Genomic DNA, 26,668 nt, shown 5'->3' with positions numbered 1-26,668 from the left:
AAACCTGGATCTCTGGTGCTGTAAGGCAGCAGTGCTAACCACTGTGCCACCGTACTGCCATGTTGTTCTTTGTATTAGCCGAGTTGTAAATCAGTGAAGGCCAGCATAATATTTGGTCTGTGAAACACTCCGACATCCATGAACTTTGTTTTAAAGAAATCTACATTTGAAAGCCTGGTCACTGCATGAAATATCAGACCATAACTAACAGGGAGATAAGAAAGACAGACACTCACTTTGATCCTTTCGTCAGCACATCTGAGAGTTAACAATGTGTGACATGATTTTGGGATCGCGGAGTGAGTGTGCAGATGTGATTTGTTACATGTGAAAAATAACAAGCCTAAATTCATGGTGAGATGGAGTGAAGAGCGGGTCCCAAACACACACAGCTACTTGAGACACAGCAGGAGATGAAATGGTTCATGTGGCCAGGGGATTGAGACAACATTATGACATCATCAAGGCATTGACACACACTCCAGAGAGAAACTGAGTTCAAAACAATCAGGATCCAATTAAACACACTGCACATGCTCACAAAGTGAGGAAAATTAAAGTAAAATGGATAGTATTATAGATTGGGACAATGAAGGGCTTGGAAGAAATAATACTGAGTAAGAACTGTCCACAAGTTGGATAGGGGTAAAGAGAGAGCTGGAGAATCTTTTACATCCATGCTTGATCTGTTGCCTGAAGCATCTGTCCTTATGTACGAGTAACCTAGAACTCACGGTGCTCCTTCAGAAGAGAAGATCAAGTAGATGTTACCCCAGGCAGGGCCAGAACAGAACTGGAAAATAACGGAGTGAAATTGAGTGAGGAGTCAGCGACATAATTTTCCTCCCCTTCAAGGTGTAGACTTTAAGAATCCTGGGAGATCCCCTACTTGGGATTTTCTTGCTAATTCGTGAATTATATGACTGGCTGTGCATTGATTTTGAATTTGATTGTGACACTTCTCCTGTTTTTATTCCTGTTGTGATTGCACTCTGGGTAAGGATGGTTGACAGGTGACAGGATGGGAAATTGTGGTTTGGGTCATTGACCAAATGTTTTATTGATCCAAAAGGTGTAAAAGGGGCCAAACCTCAGCAGAAATCCAGCAGAGCTGAGAACAGACGACTTGCTGTGTGGGAACAGGGAGATAAACAACTCCCAGAGGACAGAGAAAACAAGAGGGCCTTGAGTCCTAGATGACACCTGGGTGTCACGGCCACCATGTTTTCACTGCTTGGCATGGGAATGCTCACTCCCTGTACCAGGGACGGAGCGTGGGAAGACAATTGTTTGAGAGTTTGACGTGGCTTGGGCGGATACAGATGGTTCAGTGACTGGTTTTGTAATTGGTCCGTTCAAATGTTAGCCGGGCAATGATTGGGTTAAATCAGTCTCCATAGACATTGTGATGTAACAAAGTATAAGAAGGGATTCCCCGAGCACAGAGATTAGTCGAGGTTTTACATTTTGCATTGACTGGTGCCATGGCATCTGGGGCAGAGCAGGGAGCATTTCCGTGGAGATGCTGCTTCTACCCAGAGTGTAATGGTAATGCTGCTGCACTTTGATACGACTGCTCAGACATTAGCCTGTGTCAGCTCTTATTGATACTGAATAAAATCTAACCACTGTCACCAATAAGGGTTATCACTGTGAATCAGTTCAGAGTTTGGGAAAAGGGGAGAAAGGGTTAATTGACTCCCTGAACCTCATTTTCTAACATCACTGTGTCAAAAATAAAATCTCATCTCCCCCTCTGGCTCTTTTGCCAATTACCTTAGAGGGACTCACTTTCTGTTAAAGAGCCTGCCAACCCCTCTCACCCACTTTCCCTAAAGTGCATCAATCTCATCAGGAAAAGTCCAGAAAATTCAAATAATTTTACTGAAAGAAGTTTATTGATGAAATAGAACATGGTTAAAACAAACAGAAAATGACTTGAGGATCAAAGACAACCAGAGTAAAAGGATGTTCACAATGTTCTGGACACAACTGGATTCTCTTCAGCTGCTCTGTCCCCTGTTCCCGTGACTCCCCGCTTTGGACACAGGGACACTGAACCCGGGGGTCACGTCACCATCAGCCCTGGTCACCTCCTCCGGTGCCCTGATTGGTTGGAGGCCCATTTCCCAGTCAGTTCTCCAGCAGCTTCCTGTCTCTCTATTAGTGAAACGCCCAGGGCAGTTTCCCAACTGGGACGCAGGCCTGTTATTCTCAGCTAAATTCAGCCCTCAGCTCCGTCGCCTGGCTGTCACTGACACGAGCAACAGAGAGACAGAAAGGTGCCCCAGGCTCAAATGGGAAGTCAAAACTTGTGGGTCTAAATCAACACTTCAACATTTGTCAGTCAAATCCATGTGATTTACACTGGGGGTTTTTATGATGAGATTAATTGAAGTGTTCGGCTAGTCAGCAAGCTCGAGAAGCACTTATTCCAGATTGTTCAATACTTCTGCCTTGAATCGCGAAAGCTTCTCACTTTATCCCCTTCCTGAACTGAATTCCATCATCCTGAGCAGCTGTGGGTGTCACCTCTCTGTGTAAACTCCTGCCCCTTTTTATAAGGCTCTCTCATTCCTTATTGTGGGTCAATTCTTTAATGGTTGAGGATCGCTCTGTGATGTAGTGAGTGTTTATCCGGTCAATCAATGTTTCTGATGTCAGTCACAACGTCCATCGTTACTTTTCACCTTTTTCTTACTCTGTGTTTTATAAAAATAAAGTTTATAAACTTTTACAGAGTGGTCAGCTTTAAGTTTCTGTAGTTGGTGATGAGGTCATCCAAAGGTCAAAGCCTTTCTCTTTTCTCCTTCCTGCTTAACTAAGGGTTGTGTGGAATATTCCATTCAGGGGAGGTGGTGGGAATGTCGCTGGCCGAGTAATGCAGAGACCCAGCAAAGGATCCGGGGACAGGCAGCCGGTGGGATTTGAATTCAGTGAATCAATCTGGAATTATATAAAGTTCGTCTCAGAAACGGTGACCATGAAACTATCGACTGTTGTAAAAACCTGTCCAGTTCACCCTATTAATGCTCCCTATTAGGGAAGGAAATCTGCCATCCTTACCCAGTCTGGCCTACATGTGAATCCAGACCCACACAGCGATGTGGGTGACTCTTAACTGTCCCACTGAAATGGCCGAGCAAGTCACTCCGTTCAGGGGCAATTAGGAGCTGAGCAACGTGTGCTGGAGCTTTGCCAGCAGTGTCCACATCCCAGGAAAGAATAAAGAATATTCCACGGAAAGTGATGGGTGATTTGAAATGAATTGAAAGTAGGTCAGGAGGTGCTCGTATCGTCCAGAGCTGCTTTTCAATGGATCCTCCTGTTTAAAATAAAAACACATCAGTGTGCCCCTTTCCCAGACACACTGACCTTGGAATATCACAATGCTGTTTTTAAACATTCCTTTGTTAAAGAATCAGTCATTTAGAATTGTGAAACAGACAGAAATTAAATGTTCCGTTTTTCCTGGGATCCTCCTGTGCCTGGCACCGGTGTCCTGAACAAGGTTATTAACATTCTCTGGGTTAAAGGTTCCTCCTGGTTCTTGCTGTCTGTTGTGTCCTTTGTCACAGTCTGTACCAGGACATTTCCATTGAAAGGTTGTTGAGAAATTCCAGTGAATTCCAGCCCCTTGTGTAACGTTCCATTTAGTGTGCGTCAGATTCAGAGATGTCCACGTGTGTGTGAAAAGGGTTCTGGGTAAGGATTTTAACCCTTCTTTCCCCGTTAGTAACAATGAGCCCTGTATTCAATTCTAAAGTATAAAGTCCTCATTAGATATCAATTCTACCTGTTATCTACATTTCACCAACCAGTCTATATTTTCATCACAGGACTGCAGTGGGAGCACCGTCAACATCTTACGAACTTGATTGATTTTATCGAGGTGATGATGAAGGTGATCGATGAGGGTAGAGCAGTGGATGTTGTGTACATGGATTTTAGTAAGGCTTTCGACAAGGTCCCTCATGGTCGGCTCATCCAGAAGATTAAGATGCATCGGATTCACGGTGACTTGGCCACTTGGATTCAGAATTGACTTGCCCATAGAAGTCAGGGAGTAGTGGTGGAGGGTGTTTTTCTGGCTAGAGGTCCGTGACCAGTGGTGTTCTGCAGGGATCCGTACTGGGACCTGCGCTATTTGTGATCTACATAAATAACTTGGTTGAAAATGTGGATGGGTGGGTTAGTAAGCTTGCAGATGACACAAAGCTAGATGGAGTTGTAGATAGTGTAGAAGGTTGTCAAAGGATACAGTGGGATGTAGATCAGCTACAGATATGAGCGGAGAAATGGCAGATGGATTTTAATCCAGACATGTGTGAGGTGCTGCACTTTGGGAGATCAACTATTAAGGATAAGTGTACAGTTAATGTACAGAGGGATCTTGGGAATCAAGAAAGTTCAAAGGAGATGTGAGGGGCAAGTTTTTCATTTACACACAGAGAGTGGTAGGTGTCTGGAATGCGCTGCCAGTGATGGCGGTGGAGGCAGATACGATAGGGGCGTTTAAGGGGGTTTTAAATAAGCACATGAATATGCAAGGAATAGAGGAATATGGACCAAGGCAAGCAGAAAGGAATAGTTTAATTTGGCATCATGTTGGACACAACATCGTGGGCTGAAGGGTCTGTTCCTGTCCTGTACCGTTCTATTTGTGATAGTGTCATAGTTGTCATAGTGGCGGCTCGTTGGTCTAGGAGTATGATTCTCGCTTTGGGTGTTAAGATTCGCGAGTCTGCGAGAGGTCCCGGGTTCAAATCCCAGATGAGCCCCATTGTTGATGTTTGCGATTGCGAAGTCTTGCTCATTTCTTTGTTGTGCACACGGCAGGATTAGTTTGCTACGATTTGGTGCGAGAACCTGACAATGCAGGTAATTTAATGGGCAGCACAGTGGTTAGCACTGCTGCTTCACAGCTCCAGGGACCTGGGTTCGATTCCTGGCTTGGGTCACTGTCTGTGTGGAGTTTGCACATTCTCCTCGTGTCTGCGTGGGTTTCCTCCGGGTGCTCCGGTTTCCTCCCACAGTCCAAAGATGTGCGGGTTAGGTTGATTGGCCATGATAAATATTGCCTTGAGCATCCTGAGATGCGTAGGTTAGAGGGATTAGTGGGTAAATATGTAGGGATATGGGGGTAGGGCCTGGGTGGGATTGTGGTCGGTGCAGACTCGATGGGCCGAATGGCCTCTATCTGTACTGTAGGGTATCTATGATTTCTATGATCTCTATTTAGAAAAAGGAAATAGAGGCACTGGAGAAGGGGCAAGAAAGATTCACAAGAATCATCCCAGAATTGTAATCACTTGTGAACTCACTGGTGTTTCACCAAGTTTGCTGACCGAGTGAATCCCTTCCCAGTCAGAGCAGGTGACCAGCCTCTGCCTGGTGAGAACTCACTGGTGGGACATTAGTTCCCGAGAGCATTTGAAGCCACGCCCACATTTAAAGGGTCTCTCCTGGGTGTGATGATGTTGTGTCTGGGCAGGCTGGATAACCGAGTAAATCCTTTCGCACACACCAAGCAGGTGAATGGTTTCTCCCCGGTGTGAACTCACTGGTGTTTCAGCAGTGTTGATGATATTCTAAACCTCCTTGAACAGTGAGAGCAGCTGAACGGCCTCTCCCCGGTGTGAATGTGCTCGGGGATCATCAGTTCCTGAGAGCTTCTGAAGCCGGCCTCTCGGGCAGAGCATTTAAAGGGGCTCTCCTTGGAGTGAGTGGCTTTGTGTTTCTGCAGGCTGGATGAAGTAGTGAATCCCTTCCCACACACCAAGCAGGTGAATGGTCTCTCCCCAGTGTGAGTGCGCTGGTGGGACACCAGTTCTCCAGAGCTTTTGACTCCGCTCCCACAGTCAGAACATTTAAAGGTTCTCTCATTGGTGTGAGTGACATTGTGTCTGCGCACGTGGGATGAATGAGTGAATCCCTTCCCACACACCGAGCAGGTGAACGGCCTCTCCCCAGTGTGAACTCGCTGATGTTCCCACAGGCTGGATGACGTTTTAAACCTCTTTGAGCATTGAGAGCAGCTGAACGGTCTCTCCTCAGTGTGAGTGCGCTGGTGGATCATCAGTACCTGAGAGCTTTTGAATCCGCTCCCACAGTCAGAGCATTTAAACGGTCTCTCATCGGTGTGAGTGAGATTGTGTCTGCGCAGGTGGGATGAATGAGTGAATCCCTTCCCACACACCGAGCAGGTGAACGGCCTTTCCCCAGTGTGAACTCGCTGGTGTATCTGCAGGTTGGCTGATGTTCTAAACCTCTTTGTGCAGTGAGAGCAGCTGAACGGTCTCTCCTCAGTGTGAATGCGCTGGTGGGACACCAGTTCTCCAGAGCTTTTGAAGCCGCTCCCACAGTCAGAGCATTTAAAGGGTCTCTCATTAGTATGAGTGACTCGGTGTGTCTTCAGGGTGGATGACTGAGTGAATCCCTTTCCACACACAGAACAGGTGAACGGTCTCTCCCCAGTGTGAACTCGCTGGTGTATCTGCAGGTGGGATGAAGTTCTAAATTTCCTTGAGCAGTGAGAACAGCTGAATGGTCTCTCCTCAGTATGAATGCGCTGATGGGACATCAGATACTGAGAGCTTTTAAAACCAATCCCACAGTCAGAGCATTTAAATGGTCTCTCATTGGTATGAGTGAGATTATGTTTCTGCAGGCTGGATAACTGAGTGAATCCCTTCCCACACATAGAGCAGCTGAATGGTCTCTCCCCAGTGTGACTGCGTTGATGAATTTCCAGCCGAGATGGGGATATGAATCCCTTCCCACAGTCCCCACATTTCCACGGTTTCTCCATGGTGTGGGTGTCCTTGTGACTCTCCAGGTTAAACAATCAGTTAAATCTCACACAGAACATGGGTAGTCTCTCCCGCTGTGAATGCTGCGATGTATTTTCAGGCTGTGTAACTGGTTAAAGCTCTTTCCACACTCAGTGCACTGGAACACTCTCACTCGGGTGTGTGTATCTCAGTGCATTTCTAGTAACAGTGATGTTTACAATCTTTTGAAGTGAAGAGGCCAAACAAGCATTTCTCCTGCTAGATTCAAAGGCCAATGATACTCAGGTCCCAAGAAGTCGAGTCACTCTGTCAGATCTCGATGTGATGTTGGAGATTTCTGTCTGATTTCTCCTTGTCTAATATCCTGTAAGTCAATTTAGAAAAAAACATCACAATTCAGAATATGATCGAAATTCAAATCTACATTTCTAGTTTATGGAGCATTCATTAAAGACACAGTCATGAAGCATTAAACTTGCCCAGCAGGGCCTCCCGTATCAGCACACAGGCAGCTGCATTGTGAGACTGCCAGCAGTACAGACAAGTCAGAGATAAGGGTGTCCTCAGAAGTGGGATTCATTGTGAAAGCTCAGGGACGGTTGATAAGATGTAGCAATTCTATGATTCTAATGAACATTCTTTCCTCTCCCATTCCCCAAAAGCTGTAAATCTCCATCCCACACACTCTCCCTCCATTCTCACTCTGCTGTATCTAATATTCACCCTCTCAATTCTCCTGAAGGTGCTGATTGAGGCTGATTGACAGATCCATGCTCACTGCTTCCTGTCCAGCACAGAAATCAGAACAAATAGGAGCTGCAGTCAGCATTCGGCCCATCGAGTCTGCTCAACCATTCATTCAGATTATTGGTTGATCGACCTCTGCATTATTTTCCCCACACTGTCCCCCATATCCATCGATATCTTCAATATCTAGAAACCTATCAATCCCTCGCTTGAAAATTCTTGATGACTGAGGCTCTATAGTCCTCTGGGGTAGAGAATCCAAAACATCACCACGTCCTTGAGTGAAGAAATCCTTCCTCATCTGAGCTTTCTCTCCATTTTCCAGCCTGTTCCCAATAATTATTGACTCCCTTGTCATTCAAAAACTGTCCAACTCATCCTTGAATATATTCAATCCCTCCACTGGTCCCTATGGAAGAGAAATCTAGATACTAACAATTCTCTGAGGGAAGAGATTGTTGGAAATATATAATATAGCTGCAGTCCAAAATTACACAGCCAGATATAATAAGTGTATTTTATTACAGAGCTATAAATAATATATTGAATCTGTACCATATAACAACAGGGGAGCTGATAACCTTGTGGTATTATCACTAGACTATTAATCCAGAAACTCAGCTGATGTTCTGGGGACCCAGGTTTGAACCCTGCCACAGCAGATGGTGGAATTTGAATTTAAAAACAAAATCTGGAATTAAGAATCTACTGATGACCATGAAACCATTGACGATTGACCAAAAAACCCATCTGGTTCATTAATGTGCTTCAGGGAAGGAAATCTGCCGTCCTTACCCAGTCTGGCCTACATGTGACTCCAGAGCCACAGCAATGTGGTTGACTCTCAGCCAGCCTCTGAAATGGCCGAGCGAGCCATTCAGTTCAAGGGCAATTAGGGATGGGTGATAAATGCTGGCCCAGCCGGCAATGCCCGTGTCCCAAGGATGAATAAAAAAACATCAGACACGTCTCTGTCCGATATTAGTTTACTGTCCCCTTTAATATATTTCAGAAATTAGATGGGCACATGAAGGAAATAAAGTTGCAGGAGGAAGGGGATATAGAAAGGGAATGGGACTGACTGGATTGTTCTACAAAGAGTCGGTATGGATTTGAGTTACTGAATGGACTCCTCCTGCGCTGTAATGACTCGATGAGTGGAAATATATAACATAGCTTCAGTGCTACATTACAAAATGAGAAATAATAACAAATGTACTTTGTTACAGAACCATAAATAATATACCAAATCTACAATATAACAACTGATATATTGTTCTTTTAAATGTCAGCCATCTCCTGGGGAAACCAGCCCTTTAATTGTGAACATTAGGAAAGGGACCTTTTAGCCAGACAAATCAATGTGTCAAGCTGAGGGAGCAAAGGATGTCAATGTCTTTAAGAGAAATTGCAGTGTTAATATAAGCCTTACTTGTGACTAATAAATAAACTTTAAACTCTTATATACACCCACCCAATTCTCCTGAAGGTGCTAATTAATGCTGATCGACACTCACCATTTCATGTTCCTGACAGATCGTAAGAAATAGTTAGAAATTCAGCCCACCAAGCTGCTCAAGTGAATTTTTTTTATTCATTCAAGGGACATGGATGTTGCTGGCTGGCCAGCATTTATTACCCATCCCTCGTTGCCCTTGAAGGGCAGCTGAGAGTCAACCACATTGTTGTGGTTTTGGAGTCACATGTCGGCCAGACCAGTTAAGGATGGCAGATTTCATTCCCTGAAGCACATTAGTGAACCAGATAGGTTTGTCCAACAATCGACAAGGGTTTCATGGTCATCAGTAATTTCTTAATTCCAGATATTTTTAATTGAATTCAAATTCCACCAGCTGCTGTGGGGTGGGATTGTTGTCGGTGCAGACTCGATGGGCTGAATGGCCTCCTTCTGTACTGTAGGATTTCTATGATTCTATGACAGGATTCAAACCCGGGTCCCCAGAACATTAACTGAGTTTCTGAATTAATAGTCCAGCAATAATACCACAAGGCCATCACCTCCCCATCAAGATCATGGCTGATCTGATTGTGATCTTAACTCCACTTTTCCTCCTGTCACCCTTGACTCCCTTTTCGATCAAAAATCTCTGTGTTTTGAGTATATTTAATGATGCAGCCTCCACTGCTCTCTGGGGAAGAGAATTGCAAAGACTAACGGCCCTCTGAGGGAAGACATTTCTCCTCCTCACCATCAGAAATGGGGGACCCTTTATTTTGACAATCTGCCGACTAATTCTAGATTCCCCAACATTGGAAACATCCTCTCTTCATCTATACTAATCACTACCTCACAATCTGATGTCAATACTATGGTCACCTTTAAACTCCAGTCAGTACAGGCCCAACCTTTCCTCACAAAACAATCCCTTCATCCCAGCTATCAGCCTGCAGATCCTTCTCTGAACTGACAATGACAGAGAGGTGATCAGGGAGGGCAGGGGTGAAACAAAGCAATGGATGGACATGGATTCAGATCCACAGTAACGGAGCCACACCAGCCCCAGAGACGTGGAACCAGAGCACAGGTAAGAGCACAGTACTGAAACTCTAAATTATAGGTTAATACTCACCTCTGGAACAATTTCACAGTTTTCAAATTTAAAACTTCCTGCAGCTGGAAAGATGTCAGAAGCACTGGAATCAGAGAAAAATCGCAATCTTCAAATATTCTAACTCCCTGTAAATGGAGATTGCAAGAGTCATGTGTCAATTGTGGTTTGAAATTAAGAGATACACATTTTTTGGGGGGGTTTGAGATTGCTGTGAAAATCCTCCTCTTCTAACCCCCTGTAAAAGGAGATTCCAAAATCACAGAATCCTTACAGTGCAGAAGGAGGCCTTTGAGCCCATCGAGTCTGCACCAAGTTTCTAACAGAGCACCTTTACCCAGGCCCTATCCCTGTAACCTGATGTACGTACACCACTAATTCCCCCTTTCATTCTCCCTCATCTTGGGACACAAAGGGACAATTTAGCATGGTCGATCAACCTAACCCGCACATCTTTGGAGTGTGGGAGGAAACCAGAGACCCAGAGGAAATCCACACAGACATCGGGAAAATGTGCAAACTCCACACAGACAGTCACCTGAAGCTGGAATTGAACCCGAGTCTCTGGCGCTAGTGGTTTGAACCTTAAAACGTTATCCTGATCCTTCTCAGTGTGCAGGTTAAGAGGTGTATGTGAGAACCATCACCTCCAAATTCTCTCCAATTTTACACACCATCTCCCTGTTGGAGCAAAATTAAGACTGTGGCTTTTGAAAGCTAATACGTGCGTGACTGCAGGACGAACTGCAGTCCTGCAGGACGAACACTTATCTTGTGGTTAGCAAAGAACATCCTGTTGTTGACTTAAAAAAACGAACTAGAGGAACAAGATAAGCAGATGCATCCGGAGCAATAGAAGGAAGTAAAACTACGGAACAGACAAAAAACCAGACCGTGAGGTCCAGATGGTCAACTTAGCTTAAGATAAAGCGAAACCGAAACAATAGGTTTTTGTTAACGGTTGTTTTTGAAGGAATGTGATTGGAGGTCAATTGTTGCTCGGGGGGTATAATTGGCGAATGTGTAATTAACCAAGGCTAATGATATAATAACTGCTCATGTCTGTACTTGTCGACTCTTTGAAATGTATAAAAGCTCAGCTGCCATTTTAAAATTGAGAAGTTGACTGCGAGCGTGCGGGGTGTGCCAAGCACTTCTCCCAAAGCTTTGTTCAATAAGCTGCACGTTGAATCTTTAAGTCTGACTCCGAGTGATGATTTCCCACAACACTCCCTTGTCTGACACCCAGGACTGGATGAGTAGTAATTGCCTTCGTTAAATATTGGAAGATGAAGGCTATCGTCTTCAGCTTTGCAACAAATTCCACTTCCAAACCACTGACTCCATCTGTCCCCATTGCGACTGTCTGAGGCTGAACCGGAGTATTCACAACCTCAGTAACATGTTTCACTTCAAACTGAGCTTCCAAACATATCCTCATAGAATCTACAGCACGGAGACAGGCCCTTCGGCCCAAACTGGTCCATGCCCACCAAACATGCCCATGTAAACTAACTCCATTTGGCCCATATCCCTCTAAACCTTTCCTATCCATGTATCTGCCCAAATGCCTTTTAAATGTTGTCAATGTCGCTGCCTCAACCACTCCCTCCGGCCGCTCATTCCACATACGTACCACCCTCTGTGTAAAAAAGCTGCTCCTCAGGTTCCCATTAATTCTTTCTCCTCTTAACTCTTCTGCCCTCTAATTCTTAATTCCCCAACCCTGGGAAAAAGTTTGGGCCGAAGGGCCTGTCTCCATGCCTCTCATGACCTTACACACCTCTATAAGATCACCCCTCAGTCTCCTACGCTCCAAAGAAAAACGTCATAGCCCGTCCAATCTCTCCCTGTAACTTGGGTACTGGCAACATCCTTGTAAATCTCTTCTGCACTCTCTCCAGTTTAATAACATCTTTCCAAATCAAGCTGACCAAAACTGAGCACAATATTCCAGGTGCAGCCTCACCAAAGTCCTGTACAACTGCAACATAACTTCCCAACTTCTATACTCAATGCCCTGACTGATAAAGGCCAGCATGCCAAAAGCCTTCTTCACTGCCCTATCTACGTGTGACTCCACCTTAAGAGAACCGTGCACCTGAACTCCAAGGTCCCTCTGTTCCACGATACTCCCTGAGGTCCGACCATTCACCGTGAAAGTTCTACCTTGGTTTGACTTTCCATGATGCAGCACCTTACACTGATCTGTATTTAACTCTATTTGCCACATCACCACCTACACTACCTATTTCCACCTCAGTGACATCGCCCCACTTTGTCCTGTCCTCAGCTCACCTGCTGCGGAAATCCACATCCATTCCTTTGCTGCCTCGAGATTTAACTCTCCGAACAAACTCCCAGCCGGCCTCCCACATTCAATCTCCCTGTAATCTTGGGTTGATCCAAAACTCTGCTGCCTGGGTGCTTATTCACATCAAGTCCGGTTCATCCATCACCCTTGTGCCAGCTGACTTATAAAGGCTTCCGTTTAAGAAGCAACAAAGCTTTAACATTCTCATCCTTATTTTCTGCATGGCTGCAATCATTGCTCTCTCTGGAATCTCCTTCAGGCCTCTTCAACACTCCCAATTTTGATCACTCCATCAGTGGTTGTCATTCTTTCAGCTGCTTAGACCCCGGGCCCTGCAATTTCCTCCTGAATCCTCCCCACTTCACTTTCCGCCTTGAAACCACCTCTTTGACCAAGCTGTCACCTGGCCTAATAATGTCCTTATGTGGCTCAGTGGCAAATGTTTCTTGGTAACATTTACTGTGAAGTATCTGAAAGTTTTATTGTATTAAAAGCAGAGTATAATTACAAACTATTGTCACTAAACTGGACATTATATCACTGTTGCTTCATCCTCACTGGGTGAGTAACCTGTAACTCCTTACCTAACAGCATTGTGGCAGCACCTTCACCACACGGACTGCAGCGGTTCAAGAAGGTCAAACATCATCTTCCCCACAGGTACCTGGGGATGGGGAATATTTGCTGCTGATCCAGTTAATGACACCCAAATCCCTGGGTATTTTTAAAATGTGCATAAGTACAATAGATAAAAAGCATCTGCAGGAATACTTATTCCTTAAGCAATACCCTTTTACATTATAAGGGTATTGTTTTCAACCTGATCTCCCCTAGAATCTGGCTCCCTTGACAATTTTACATTGTGAAACTGAGTGGGTTTTGAAGCCCTTAACGTTAAATCCAGCAGCTTCTCCTCCATCTCCACTTCAGCTCAAACTGATACAACAAAGGGAAGGAAATTGGACAAGACCCTGGAGAGAAAGAAAGCTATGAGAATAGGGCAGAGGAGTGAGACTGATTGGTTTGTTCAACCCAGAGCAAAAGCATTGGCCTAACAAGCTAAACAACCTCCTGTATTGTAATCATTCGATGGCTGCGTGACAAATGAGTTACACAAGATGCCATCTGCAGCTTTCAATTGGTCCATCTCTCTTTCTAGAATTCCTTCTGTGAGAGACATAACAGTGGCAGAGTGGTTAGCACTGCTACCTCACAGCACCAAGGACCCAGGTTCGATCCCCAGCTTGGGTGACTGTGCGGAGTCTGCACGTTCTCTCTGTGTCTGTGAGTTTCCTCCGGATGCTCCAGTTTCCTCCCACAGTCCGAAAATCATGCTGGTTAGGTCCATTGGCCGTGCTAACTTCTCCCTCAGTGTACCCGAACAGGCACCAGAGTGTGGCAACTGGGGGATTTTCACAGTTATTTCATTGCAGTGTTAATGCAAGCCACCTTGTGACACTAATAAATAAACTTTAAAAAGACAAAAGCAAATACCATTGTGATCACACTTCTGACAGGTCATAGGGAGAAGGCAGGAACATGGGGATGAGGAGCATATCAGCCATGATCGAATGACGGAGCAGACTCAAGGGGCCGAATGGCCTAATTCTGCTCCTATATCTTATGGACAGACTTCTCTCCATCCTTCTCAGACCAGGACATGAAGAAATGGCTCCGAAAACATGGATAACTTGTCAAGTCAACACCTCTGTGTAGGGCACAGTGGTTTGCACTGCTGCCTCGCAGCATCAGGACCTGGCTTGGGTCACAGTCCACAAAGCCTGCACATTCTCCCCGTGTCTGTGTGGGTTTCCTCCGGGTGAGAACAAAGAACTAAGAACAAAGAAAATTACAGCACAGGAACAGGTCCTTCGACCCTCCAAGCCTGCACCGACCGTGCTGCCCGACTTAACTAAAACCCCCTACCCTTCCGGGGACCATATCCCTCTATTCCCATCCTATTCATGTATTTGTGAAGACACGCCTTAAAGTCACTGACGTAACCGCTTCCACTCCCTCCCCCGGCAACAAATTCCAGGCACGCATTACTCTCGGTGTAAAAAATCTGCCTCGTACATCTCCTTTAAACCTTGCCCCTCGCACCTTAAACCTGTGCCCCCTCGTGATTGCCTCTTCCACCCTGGGAAAAAGCTTCTGACTATCCACTCTGTCCATGCCTCACATAATCTTGTAGACTTCTATCAGGTCGCCCCTCAACCTCCGTTGTTCCAGTGAGAACAAACCAAGTTTCTCCAACCTCTCCTCCATACCAGGCAACATCCTGGTAAATCTTTTCTGTACCCCCTCCAAAGCCTCCACATCCTTCTCGGAGTGTGGTGAACAGAATTGAACACTATATTCCAAGTGCGGCCTAACTAAGGTTCTATAAAGCTGCAACATGACATGGCAATTTTTAAACTCAATACCCCGGCCGATGAAGGCAAGCATGCCGTATGCCTTTTTGACTACCTTCTCCACCTGCATTGCCACTTTCAGTGACTGTGTACCTGTACACCCAGATCCCTTTGCCTATCAATACTCTTAAGGGTTCTGCCATTTACTGTATATTTCCTATCTGTATTAGACCTTCCAAAATGCATTGCCTCACATTTGTCCGGATTAAACTCCATCTGCCATCTCCCCGACCAAGTCTCCAACTGATCTATATCCTGCTGTATCCTCCGATGGTCCTCATTATTATCCACAAATCCACCAACCTTTGTGTCATCCGCAAACTTACTAATCAAACCAGTTACATTTTCCTCCAAATCATTTATATATATTACAAACAGCAAAGGTTCCAGCACTGATCCCCGAGGAACGCCACTTGTCCCAGCTCTCCATTCAGAAATGTACCCGTCCACTGCTACCCTCTGTCTTCTTTGACCGAGCCAGTTTTGTATCCACCTTGCCAGCTCACCTCTGATCCCATGCAACTTCACCTCCTGCACCAGTCTGCCTCGTACACCTACACGGGTGCTCCGGTTTCCTCCCACAGTCCGAACGACTTGCTGGTTAGGCGCATTGGCCATGCTAATTTCTCCCTCAGTGTACCCAAACAGGCGCCTGAGTGTGGCAACTATGCGATTTTCAGAGTAACTTCATTGCAATGTTAATGTAAGCCAACTTGTGACACTAGCGCATCAAGGTAGATAAATCCCCGGGACCTGATGAAGTGTATCCCAGGACATTGTGGGAGGCTAGGGAGGAAATTGCGGGTCCCCTAGCCGAGATATTTGAATCATCGATAGACACGGGTGAGGTGCCTGAAGATTGGAGAGTGGCAAACGTTGTGCCTTTGTTTAAAAAGGGCTGCAGAGAAAAGCCTGGAAACTACAGGCTAGTGAGCCTCACATCTTGGTGGGTAAATTGTTGGAAGGTATTTTGAGAGACAGGATCTACAAACATTTAGAGATGCAAGTACTGATTAGGGACAGTCAGCATGGTTTTGTGAGTGGAAAATCATGTCTCACAAATTTGATCGAGTCTTTTGAAGGGGTAACCAAGAAGGTAGATGAGGGCAGTGCAGTTGATGTTGTCTACATGGACATCAGCAAGGCCTTTGACAAGGTACTGCATGGTAGGTTGTTGCATAAGGTTAAATCTCACGGGATCCAGGGTGAGGTATCTAAATGGATACAAAATTGGCTTCTTGACAGAAGACAGAGAGTGGTTGTAGAGAGTTGTTTTTCAAACTGGAGGCCTGTGACCAGCGGTGTGCCTCAGGGATCAGTGCTGGGTCCACTGTTATTTGTCATTTATATTAATGATTTGGATGAGAATATAGGAGGCATGGTTAATAAGTTTGCAGATGTCACTAAGATTGGTGGCATAGTGGACAGTGAAGAAAGTTATCTCCAATTGCAACGGGATCTTGATCAATTGGGCCAGTGGGCTGACGAATGGCAGATGGAGTTTAATTTAGACAAACGCGAAGTGATGCATTTTGTAGATTGAACCAGGGCAGGACTTACTCAGTTAATGATAGGGCGTTGGGAAGAGTTACAGAACAAAGAGATCTAAGGGTACATGTTCATAGCTCCTTGAAAGCGGAGTCACAGGTGGACAGAGTGGTGAAGAAGGCATTCGGCATGCTTGGTTTCATTGGTCAGAACATTGAATACAGGAGTTGGGACATCTTGTTGAAGTTGTACAAGACATTGGTAAGGCCACACTTGGAATACTATGTACAGTTCTGGTCACCCTATTATAGAAAGGATATTATTACACTAGAAAGAGTGCAGAAGAGATTTACTAGGATGCTACCAGACTTGATGGTTTGAGTTATAAGGAGAGGCTGGATAGACTGGGACATTTTTCCTCTGGAGCTTAGGAGGCTGAGGGTGATGTTATAGAGGTCTATAAAATAATGAGGGGCATAGATGAGGGGCATAGATCAGCTAGATAGTCAATATCTTTTCCCAAAGGTAGGGGGAGTCTAAAACTAGAGGGCATAGGTTTAAGGTGAGAGGGGAGAGATAGAAAAGTGTCCAGAGTGGCAATTTTTTCGCACAGAGGGTGATGAGTGTCTGGAACAAGCTGCCAGAGGTAGTAGTAGAGGGGGGTACAATGTGGTCTTTTAAAAAGCATTTGGACAATTACATGGGTAAAATGGGTATAGAGGGATATGGGCGAAATGCGGACAATTGGGACTAGCTCAGGGGTTTAAAAAAAAGGGTGGCTTGGACAAGTTGGGCCGAAGGGTCTGTTTCCATGCTGTAAACTTCTATGCCTGTTTGCCCTGGATCAAACTGACACCCAGGAACTCCCAAATGCTGCAGCTTGAATGTGTACTAATAAACTATTTATTTTATCCAATGATAATTTATTTTTGTTTTTAAGTATTCTATTAACCTTACCACCTATACTATTTTGATCTTTAGGAACAGAATAAATCTTAGTCACTTAGCAGATACTCACCAAAAATCTAGCCTCTTCTCCTGTAGAAGAGTAAGATCACTTCCTAAAGGCTGAGAAAGTTAGAAAGTAAACAGCACCTCTTTTCCTTCCTTCCCTAACTCCCTTAATTACCCAACTCTCAGCACTCTATTCTAAGCTGCTCAAGTGATGCCGGTTCAGAGCTGCTTCTGAGCCGTCGATCCAAGACAATACTCACTTGCTGACAAGGCCTGTATGGGTCTCCAGGCCATCATGCACACCATCATGATAGGGAGGATGGAGATGGTGTTGCCAGCCATGTACATGATGAACAGATTCATGGGCAGCTGTTTCAATGGGCCCAAGACAATGTCTCAGCAGCGCTGAAAACAGAAAGTGAGCAGGGTATCAGTAAAGGGGGCCGGTTAGGGGAGGCCATATGCTGATCTTATACCCAGGCCTGGAAGTAAGGATGACGATTAACCCTTTATCACACAGGCTGCTGTGGTTCACCAAGGTACTTCACCACCGTGGACAATCCAGGGGCATTGTCAGCCACACACTCAAGACACATTCAAATCCAACTTACTTTCTCAACCAGGATCCGGTCTGTTTCTTGGACGCAGATGTCCGGTAGCTGTTTGTCCGAATATGCGACTGGGTACATGGAGTCTCTCTGGCCACACTGTTGATCACGGCTCCTGTGAGAAACAGAAAACACAAATTGGTCACCCTTTCAAGACCTTCTTTAAAGAGGGAGTCTCTCTGTTGAGGACCCCAACGTGGTGGCAATAGTGCCAGCATGAACTAAAGCTTGGGCAAACCTCAGACACACGCTGCCGTTGTGTCCACTGAACTGCCACGGGAATGGAGGATGGCAGAAGTGGATTAGTGTCAATTGATAATCAGGGTGCCAATCCACTTGCCCTCCATTTAGGGACAAAGCAAAAAATCACCTAATATACCAAATTATATCTTGAAAACGAACACTGCGGGACATTGAGAGAGATCCAGTTCAGCACCCGGCCCTGGAAACGAGCAATCGTTCCTCCAACCAGCACCGCAGTTGGCACCTGATCAGGTGGAGGGGCTGAAACCAAAAGGGCATCTCAGGGTCATGACCTGGGGAAAAGATGCCAAGTTGGGTCCGAGTGGTTTCTGGGGGATTTGAGGGGCTGCTTTGTGATGAGGAGTGTAAGAGATAATCATTAACATAGAAAAAGATAATCACTCCCTAAGAAGCCCTCACATATCATCACATATCTTATTAAGCATACACTTGTACCCTTTTAAGTGCACATTATCTTACCAGGCCAATACACATGGATACTCACATGGATGAACATGAAGGCTAAAAGAAGTCAAGCAAACACACAGAAGCTGAAAGTAATTTCCTAAATGAACCTAAGATAGTCAAACAAACACACATCTTCAAAAAGGACTGAGCTTAGCAGGATGCCCCACAATGGTTGAGCAAACGACAACCTTGGAAATGGATAACAAACTTCAGACAAAAAGGCAAGATGAAACCACAATGATATCATAGCACATTCATGAGTGACCAATCAAAAAGAAGACAGATAAGGTAGGTCTAGTAAACAATGGTGACTGACGAAAAGTGGCCTTGGGTCTGCAAAGATAGCCTTGAATGTAAGATAAGAATGATGAGATATGAAGCTAAAAGGTGTATAAAGAGACTGTAAGCACGCTGGTTCTTTGGATTCATCCGGAAATCCCGGCTTTGTTGACTTGTATTAGAAAATAAAGCCTTGCTGCCTGGAAGATCAAGACTCATAGAAATAGAAACCCTACAGTGCAGAAGGAGGCCATTCGGCCCATCGAGTCTGCACCGACCACAATCCCACCCAGGCCCTACCCCCACATATTTACCCGCTAATCCCTCTAACCTACGCATCCCAGGACTCTAAGGGGCAATTTTTAACCTGGCCAATCAACCTAACCCGCACATCTTTGGACTCAGACTCTCTATTCTGATTGGCGCACTCTCCTTGCCGTCCACGGGGAACCACGGCAGGAGCTCGGTGAGGGGTAAAAGAGGCGTGAAAAACCCGGGGTTGGGGAGTTTTGGGTTGGTTCCACATCCCCAGGTCAGTGTGCGGTGGCCTCCCCTCGGGAGAGACGGGCTGACCCGGCTTGCCTCCTACTCGAGCCCCCGGCTTCCCGCTCGGCCTCCGCACCTGCTGCTGCTGCCGCTCAGGTTGAGCTCGAGGGTCCACTTGTGCCAGCGCGCGCGGTTGTCAAGCCCCGCCCCTGCCGCCATGACAACGCCGCCGACCGTTAATCGTCCCCGCTTTCAAATCTGATTCCGATCAAGAGAAGAAGCCGCGCGCTTCCGTCAACAAAACACTCCCGCTCCAATGCGCGTGTGCAAGCCCAGCCGCCTTCGCGTTCTGCCGGCACCGCCTAAAGTCCCGCCCCACACCGTCGCCATCTTTGTTAGGGGCACATCTGTTCCGACTCTCCACCTTCTGTCCAAATGGAGCACATTTGCCCCGCACAAAGATGGACATCACTTAATGTCAGAGATATTTGCAATATTGAGTCCAGATGACCTTTTGTCAAAGCAAAAAGACATAGAAAGTGGGATATATTTATACTGCAGGGTGAGGGAATGAAAGATGAGCTATAGCCACAGAAACCAGGGGAAAATACTGCTAATGGCCGTCGCATTCTCTCTTTGGACAGCCATTACAGCACCAGGGACTCAGGTTTGTTTCTCGGCTTGGATGACTGTCTGTGCGGAGTCTGCACGTTCTCCAGGTGTTCCTGCTACCTCCCACACACCACCTTTTTCTTCTCATGAAAATCCAGTATTTCCGATCGCCCTGAATGAATTTTGAGGTTCAGGTCAGAGCGAATAAATAAAAGCAAAAATCTGTGGATGCTGGGATCTGAAACAAAACTGAAAATGAACCACTGTGGCAAATGCATCATTCTCAATCTATTTTACTAGGTATTTGTTTCATTATTCAACATTTAACATCGATACATTTATTTATTCTGCATCTCCTGATTCTGAATTGAATATCTGACATATGCAGCATTGAATTGCAAATATGACTGACCAACAAAACAGATCGAGTCACTGGTTAATGCACACCCCATGATGCTCATTTGAGATTGACCACAATCAGTTTATAAACAAAATCAAATATCTTTAATGGGAAGAGATTTAAGAATGACCAGTTAGTTTATTCTGGGTGTGAAATATCCTGGTGCCTAAATCCCATTCATCTATAGGAAAGTCCAGTAGATCCGCACTGAGCCTCGATTTCCTCATCAGCGTGAATGGCTTTCCCGATATCTTTATTATGAAAACCGATTTTAAAAAGATGTTTCTGTGCAATGTGCACCAATTCCTCGAGTTCAGTTACAGTATCACTTGTGTCTGTCTTTATGAGCACACACTACTATTAGACATGTTTCAGATGGTGATTAACTATGTTGGTCTACATCTATAAAGCCATGCATTGAACAAGTTGCTAATATATGCACGGTGTCAAAATACAAACATTTCTTTCCTGCAACTGCATCTAAACATGCAGCATTTCTGATTTTCCTGAAAGCATTTGAGACCGAGGTCAAAACAAACATAATATGGCAACATCGAGAATTGGATAATGTTCAGCAAATAACCAACATTATGCATACTTCCTGAAATGATAAAGTTTCTGTCTGGTTTTGAACCAGGGACTGCTCACGCGTGAAGCAAACACGATAACCACTACACTACAGAAACTACCAGCAGTTAGGTGCAGCCAATCGACCTGTCTGCAAGGTTCAACTCTGCTGTGTTGCTGCAGGTTCTCATGGTTAGACTATCCACCAGTACCTATTACAAGCCCACCGGCTCCCACAACTATCTTGGCTGCAGCTCTTCACACCCCACATCCTGAAAGGACTCCATCCCATTCTCTTCATTCTTTCACTTCCGCCGCATCTGTTCTGATGATGCCATTTTCCTAAATAGCGTTGCAGATATGTCTTTCTTCTTCAACAGTTGAGGTTTTCCACCCACTGTTGTTGACAGGGCTCTTGACCATGTCCGACCCATCCCCCCGAGCCACTGCTCTCACTCCCTCCCCTCCCTCCCAGAACCAGGACAGGGTTCCCCTTGTCTTCACTTTTCACTGCATTCAGAGGATCATCCTCTGCCATTGCTGCCAATTCCAGCATGATGCCACTACCCAACACATCTTCCCTTTAACCACCCCCCCCCCACCAGCATTCCACAAGGATCGTCCTCTCTGGGATACCCTGGTCCACTCCTCCATCCCACCCAACATCCTATCCCCTACCCATGGCACCTTCCCATGCAATAGTAGAAGGTGCAACACCTGCCACTTTACCTCCTCCCTGTTCACCTCCCGGGTCCTGAACACCCTTTCAGGTGAAGCAGTGCTTCACATGCACCTTCTTCAATCTGGTCTATTCAATTCACTGCTCCCAATCCACTCTACTCTACATCGGAGAGACCAAACACAAATTGGGTGACCGCTTTGTTGAACACCTTCAGTCTGTCCGCAAGCAGGATCCAGAGCTTCCTGTCACTTACCCCTTCAACACACCACCCTGCTCTCCTGCCCACGTGTCCGTCCTTGGCCTTTTCCAATGTTCTTGTGAACCCCAATGCAAATTGGAGGAACAGAACCTCATCTTCCGATTGGGCACTTTACAGCCTTCCAGACTGAACATTGTGTTCAACAACTTCAGACCATGACTCTCCCCTCCACCTTCACCCCATTTCCATTTATTTTATTTCATTTTGTTTCTTCTTTTCATCTCATTCATCCATTTTATCATACTGCTTTCTCACGTCCATTTTACAACTTCTTCATTCCTGCTCTCCTTCTCGCCCGCACCCGGTGTCCTCTCCAACCACTCCCCTCTCTCCGCCCCACCAACCCCCCTCCTCCCCCCCCACCAACCCCCCTCCATTCAGGGCAAACCATCTGTACCTCTGCTGTACCATTCTGATTAACACTTTTCACACCTCTCTCAGCCTTCCGCATTCTGCTTTTCATTCCCTTTGTCCAATTACAGCATCCCCCCTTCCACCCTCATAATATAAATCTTGTCTGATTTTCTTTGCCCTTAGCTCTGATGAAGGGTCATCCAAACTCGAAACATTGGCTAGTTACTCAATATTTGTTTCGTTATTCAATATTTCAGATATGTGGATAATTGGAACACATTCTGGGGAAGGTGGGACCTGTACAAACAGGATGGGGTGCACCTGAACCAGAGGGGCACCAATATCCTGGGAGGGAAATTTGATACGGCTCTTCAGGGGGGTTTAAACTAATTTGTCAGGGGAGTGGGAAAAGGAGTTGTAGTCCAGAAGTCAGTGTTGAGGGTGGTGAGGTATTGGGGAAGATATCAGGGTCAAGGGTGGGTACCGGTAGACAGGAAGGTGGGTTGAAGTGTGTCTACTTCAATGCAAGGAGCATCCGGAACAAGGTAGATGAACTTGGGGCGTAGATTGGTATTTGGGACTACGATGTTGTGGCCATTACGGAGACGTGGGTAGAACAAGGACAGGAATGGTTGTTGGACGTTCCGGGGTATAGATGTTTCAGTAAGTGTAGGGAAGCTGGTAAAAGAGGTGGAGGAGTAGCATTGTTAATCAAGGATAGTTTAATGTCTGCGGAAAGGCACTTCGAGGGGGATCTGCACACTGTTGTAATATGGGCTGAGGTTAGAAATAGGAAAGGAGTGGTCACGTTGTTAGGAGTTTACTATAGGCCCCCAAATAGTAATAGAGATGTGGAGGAAGAAATTGCTAAGCAGATTATGGATATGTGTGGGGGTCACAGGGTAGTTGTCATGGGGGACTTTAACTTTCCAAATATTGATTGGAACCTTTGTAGGTCAAATAGTTCGGATGGGGCAGTTTTTGTGCAGTGTGTGCAGGAGGGTTTCCTGACACAATATGTGGATAGGCAGACAAGAGGTGAGGCCACATTGGATTTGGTACTGGGAAATGAACCGGGCCAAGTGTTAGATTTGGTTGTGGGAGAGCACTTTGGAGATAGTGACCACAATTCGGTGTCTTTTGTTATTGCAATGGAGAGGGATAGGGCCGTACGGCAGGGCAAGGTTTACAATTGGGGGAGAGGTAATTATGATGCGATTAGGCAAGAATTAGGGGGCATAAGTTGGGAACAGAAACTGTCAGGGAAAGGCACTAATGAAAAGTGGAACTTTTTCAAGGAACTAATACTGTGTGTCCTTGATAGGTATGTCCCTGTCAGGTAGGGAGGAAATGGCCGAGTGAGGGAACCATGGTTCACGAAAGAGGTGGACTGTCTTGTGAAAAGGAAGAGGGAAGCTTATGTAGGGATGAGGAAACAAGGTTCAGATGGCTCGATTGAGGTTTACAAGTTAGCAAGGAACGAGCTGAAAAAGGGGCTTAGGAGAGCGAGGAGGGGACATGAGAAGTCCTTGGCGGGTCGGATCAAGGAAAACCCCAAGGCTTTTTACTCTTATGTGAGGAATAAAAGAATGACCAGGGTCGTTAGGGCCGGTCAAGGACAGTAGTGGGAACTTGTGTATGGAGTCAGTAGAGATAGGCGAGGTGATGAATGAATACTTTTCTTCAGTGTTCACTAAGGAGAGGGGCCATGTTTTTGAGGAAGAGAAGGTGTTACAGGCTAATAGGCTGGAGGAAATAGATGTTCGGAGGGAGGATGTCCTGGCAGTTTTGAATAAACTGAAGGTTGATAAGTCCCCTGGGCCTGATGAAATATATCCTAGGATTCTTTGGGAGGCAAGGGATGAGATTGCAGAGCCTTTGGCTTTGATCTTTGGGTCCTCATTGTCCACGGGGATGGTGCCAGAGGACTGGAGAGTGGCGAATGTTGTTCCTCTGTTTAAGAAAGGGAATAGAAATGACCCTGGTAATTATAGACCGGTTAGTCTTACTTTGGTGGTGGGAAAATTCATGGAAAAGGTCCTTAGGGATGGGATTTACGACCATTTAGAAAGATGCGGATTAATCCGGGATAGTCAGCATGGATTCGTGAAGGGCAAGTCGTGCCTCACAAATTTGATTGAATTTTTTGAGGAGGTAACTAAGTGTGTTGATGAAGGTAGGGCAGTTGATGTCATATACATGGATTTTAGTAAGGCGTTTGATAAGGTCCCCCATGGTTGGCTTATGATGAAAGTGAGGAGGTGTGGGATAGAGGGAAGGTTGGCCGATTGGATAGGTAACTGGTTGTCTGATTGAAGACAGAGGGTGGTGGATGGAAAATTTTCGGATGGGAGGCAGGTTGCTAGCGGAGTGCCACAGGGATCAGTGCTTGGTCCTCTGCTCTTTGTGATTTTTATTAATGACTTAGAGGAGGTGGCTGAAGGGTGGATCAGTAAATTTGCTGATGACACCAAGATTGTTGGAGTAGTGGTTGAGGTGGAGGGCTGTTGTAGGCTGCAAAGAGACATAGATAGGATGCAAAGCTGGGCTGAAAAATGGCAAATGGAGTTTAACCCTGATAAATGTGAGGTGATTCATTTTGGTAGGACTAATTTAAATGTGGATTACAGGGTCAAAGGTAGGGTTCTGAAGACTGTGGAGGAACAGAGAGATCTTGGGGTCCATATCCACAGATCTCAAAACGTTGCCACTCAAGTGGATAGAGCTGTGAAGAAGGCCTATAGTGTGTTGGCTTTTAATCACAGTGGGTTGGAGTTTAAGAGCCGTGGGGTTATGCCGCAACTGTACAGGACCTTGGTGAGACCACATTTAGAATATTGTGTGCAGTTCTGGTCTCCTCACTATAAGAAGGATGTGGAAGTGCTGGAATGAGTGCAGAGGAGATTTACCAGGATGCTGCCTGGTTTGGAGGGTAGGTCTTATGAGGAAAGGTTGAGGGAGCTAGGGCTGTTCTCTCTGGAGCGGAGGAGGCTGAGGGGAGACTTAATCGAGGTTTATAAAATGATGAAGGGGATAGATAGAGTGAACGTTCAAAGACTATTTCCTCGGGTGGATGGAGCTATTACAAGGGGAGCATAACAATAGGGTTCATTGTGGGAGATATAGGAAGGATATCAGAGGTAGGTTCTTTATGCAGAGAGTGGTTGGGGAGTGGAATGGACTGCCTGCAGTGATAGTGGAGTCAGACACTTTAGGAACATTTAAGCAGTTATTGGATAGGCACATGGAGCACACCAGGATGATAGGGAGTGGGATAGCTTGATCTTGGTTTCAGATAAAGCTCGGCACAACATCGTGGGCCGAAGGGCCTGTTCTGTGCTGTACTGTTCTATGTTCTATATTAAATATGAATACATGTATTGAATACATGCATCTTCATTCTGAGTTGAATATCTCGGGAATATGCAACATTGCATTGCAAACATGACTGACCAATAAAAGAAATCGAGTCACTGGGTAGTAAACATCCCATGGTGCTTATTTGAGATAGTCAGCTTTTAAACAATATCAAATATCTTTAAAGGGAAAAGGTTTAATAATGATCTGCTAGTTATATTTGATCCCTCTTTATTCTGCGCGTGAAACATTCTGGCGCCTAAATCCCGTTCATCTATAGAAAAAAGTCCAGCAGATCTACACTGAGTTTCGATTTACTCATCTGCCTGAGTGATTTTTTCCCATTTCTTTATTCTGAAGAACAATTTAAAAAATATGCTTCCAGGAAATGTGCGCCATTTCCTCTAGTTCAGTTACAGTTTCACTTGTGTCTGTCTTTATGAGCACACACTACTGTTCGACATGTTTCAGATGGTGATTAACTTTGTTAGTCTGCATTTATAAATCCATTAAATTCTGTTATGGACTGAACAAGTTGCTAATATGCGCACGGTGTCAAAGTACAAACATTTATTTCCTCATTGCGTCTTAAAATACAGCATTTCTGATTTTACTGAGAGCATTTGTGGCCGAGGTCAGACCAAAGATAATATGGCTGCAACATCGAGATTCGGAGAATGTTCAGCAACAACTGAAACCATGCAAAACTTCCCGCATACAAAATGAATAATTTCAATAAATGTTTCTGCCCGGTTTCGAACCGGGGACCTTTCGCGTGTGAGGCGAACGTGATAACCACTACACTACAGAAACAACTACCAGCATAGCGCCGCCAATTGGCCTGACCACAATGTTCAACTCGACTGTGTTGCTGCAGGCTCTAATGGTTATACTGAGAGCCCATGTCACTTAATACAAGACAAAAATCGTTTCTTTCAACCTGATTTCTCAACTCATCTTGAACTTCAACATTTATAAGCGGTCGTCCGGCAAATATCTCAGGGATCAATGATTTCTGCTCAATAATTAATGCATCGATAAGTCGCCTGGGCCTGATGAAATATATCCTAGG

At 45.4% G+C, this 26,668-nt stretch overlaps 1 protein-coding gene and 1 non-coding gene across 6 annotated transcripts; both read right to left on the bottom strand.

Annotated features, from left to right (window-relative positions):
* Positions 1-1,889: 1,889 nt before the first annotated feature.
* LOC144486827 (uncharacterized) lies at positions 1,890-19,672 on the bottom strand. 5 transcript variants are annotated; one of them, XM_078204842.1, is made up of 5 exons: positions 19,502-19,672; positions 17,893-18,004; positions 17,542-17,686; positions 10,133-10,239; positions 1,890-7,158 (listed from the first exon to the last, which is right to left on the bottom strand). In XM_078204842.1, the coding sequence occupies exon 5, from the start codon at positions 6,809-6,811 to the stop codon at positions 5,561-5,563; it is 1,251 nt and encodes a 416-aa protein (XP_078060968.1). In that variant the 5' UTR covers positions 6,812-7,158; positions 10,133-10,239; positions 17,542-17,686; positions 17,893-18,004; positions 19,502-19,672; the 3' UTR covers positions 1,890-5,560. The 5 variants fall into 5 exon arrangements, with proteins under 5 accessions (XP_078060968.1, XP_078060971.1, XP_078060969.1 ...); XM_078204845.1 differs by having other exon boundaries at positions 17,893-18,001; XM_078204843.1 differs by lacking the exon at positions 17,542-17,686.
* Positions 19,673-26,336: 6,664 nt separating this feature from the next.
* trnav-cac (transfer RNA valine (anticodon CAC)) lies at positions 26,337-26,409 on the bottom strand. Its single transcript has one exon. It is a non-coding gene; the product is annotated as a tRNA-Val (tRNA).
* Positions 26,410-26,668: the final 259 nt, after the last annotated feature.

Source organism: Mustelus asterias, unplaced genomic scaffold (assembly GCF_964213995.1).
Source record: "Mustelus asterias unplaced genomic scaffold, sMusAst1.hap1.1 HAP1_SCAFFOLD_481, whole genome shotgun sequence".
Classification (NCBI taxonomy): Eukaryota; Metazoa; Chordata; class Chondrichthyes; order Carcharhiniformes; family Triakidae; genus Mustelus; species Mustelus asterias.
The sequence above is the reverse complement of the archived record's forward strand: the minus strand, read 5'-3'. Positions and strand labels throughout refer to the sequence as shown.

Bases quoted from the DNA above. Each gene is read 5' to 3' on its own strand.
- LOC144486827 (XM_078204842.1), bottom strand. From the start codon at position 6,811: ATGGAGAAACCGTGGAAATGTGGGGACTGTGGGAAGGGATTCATATCC.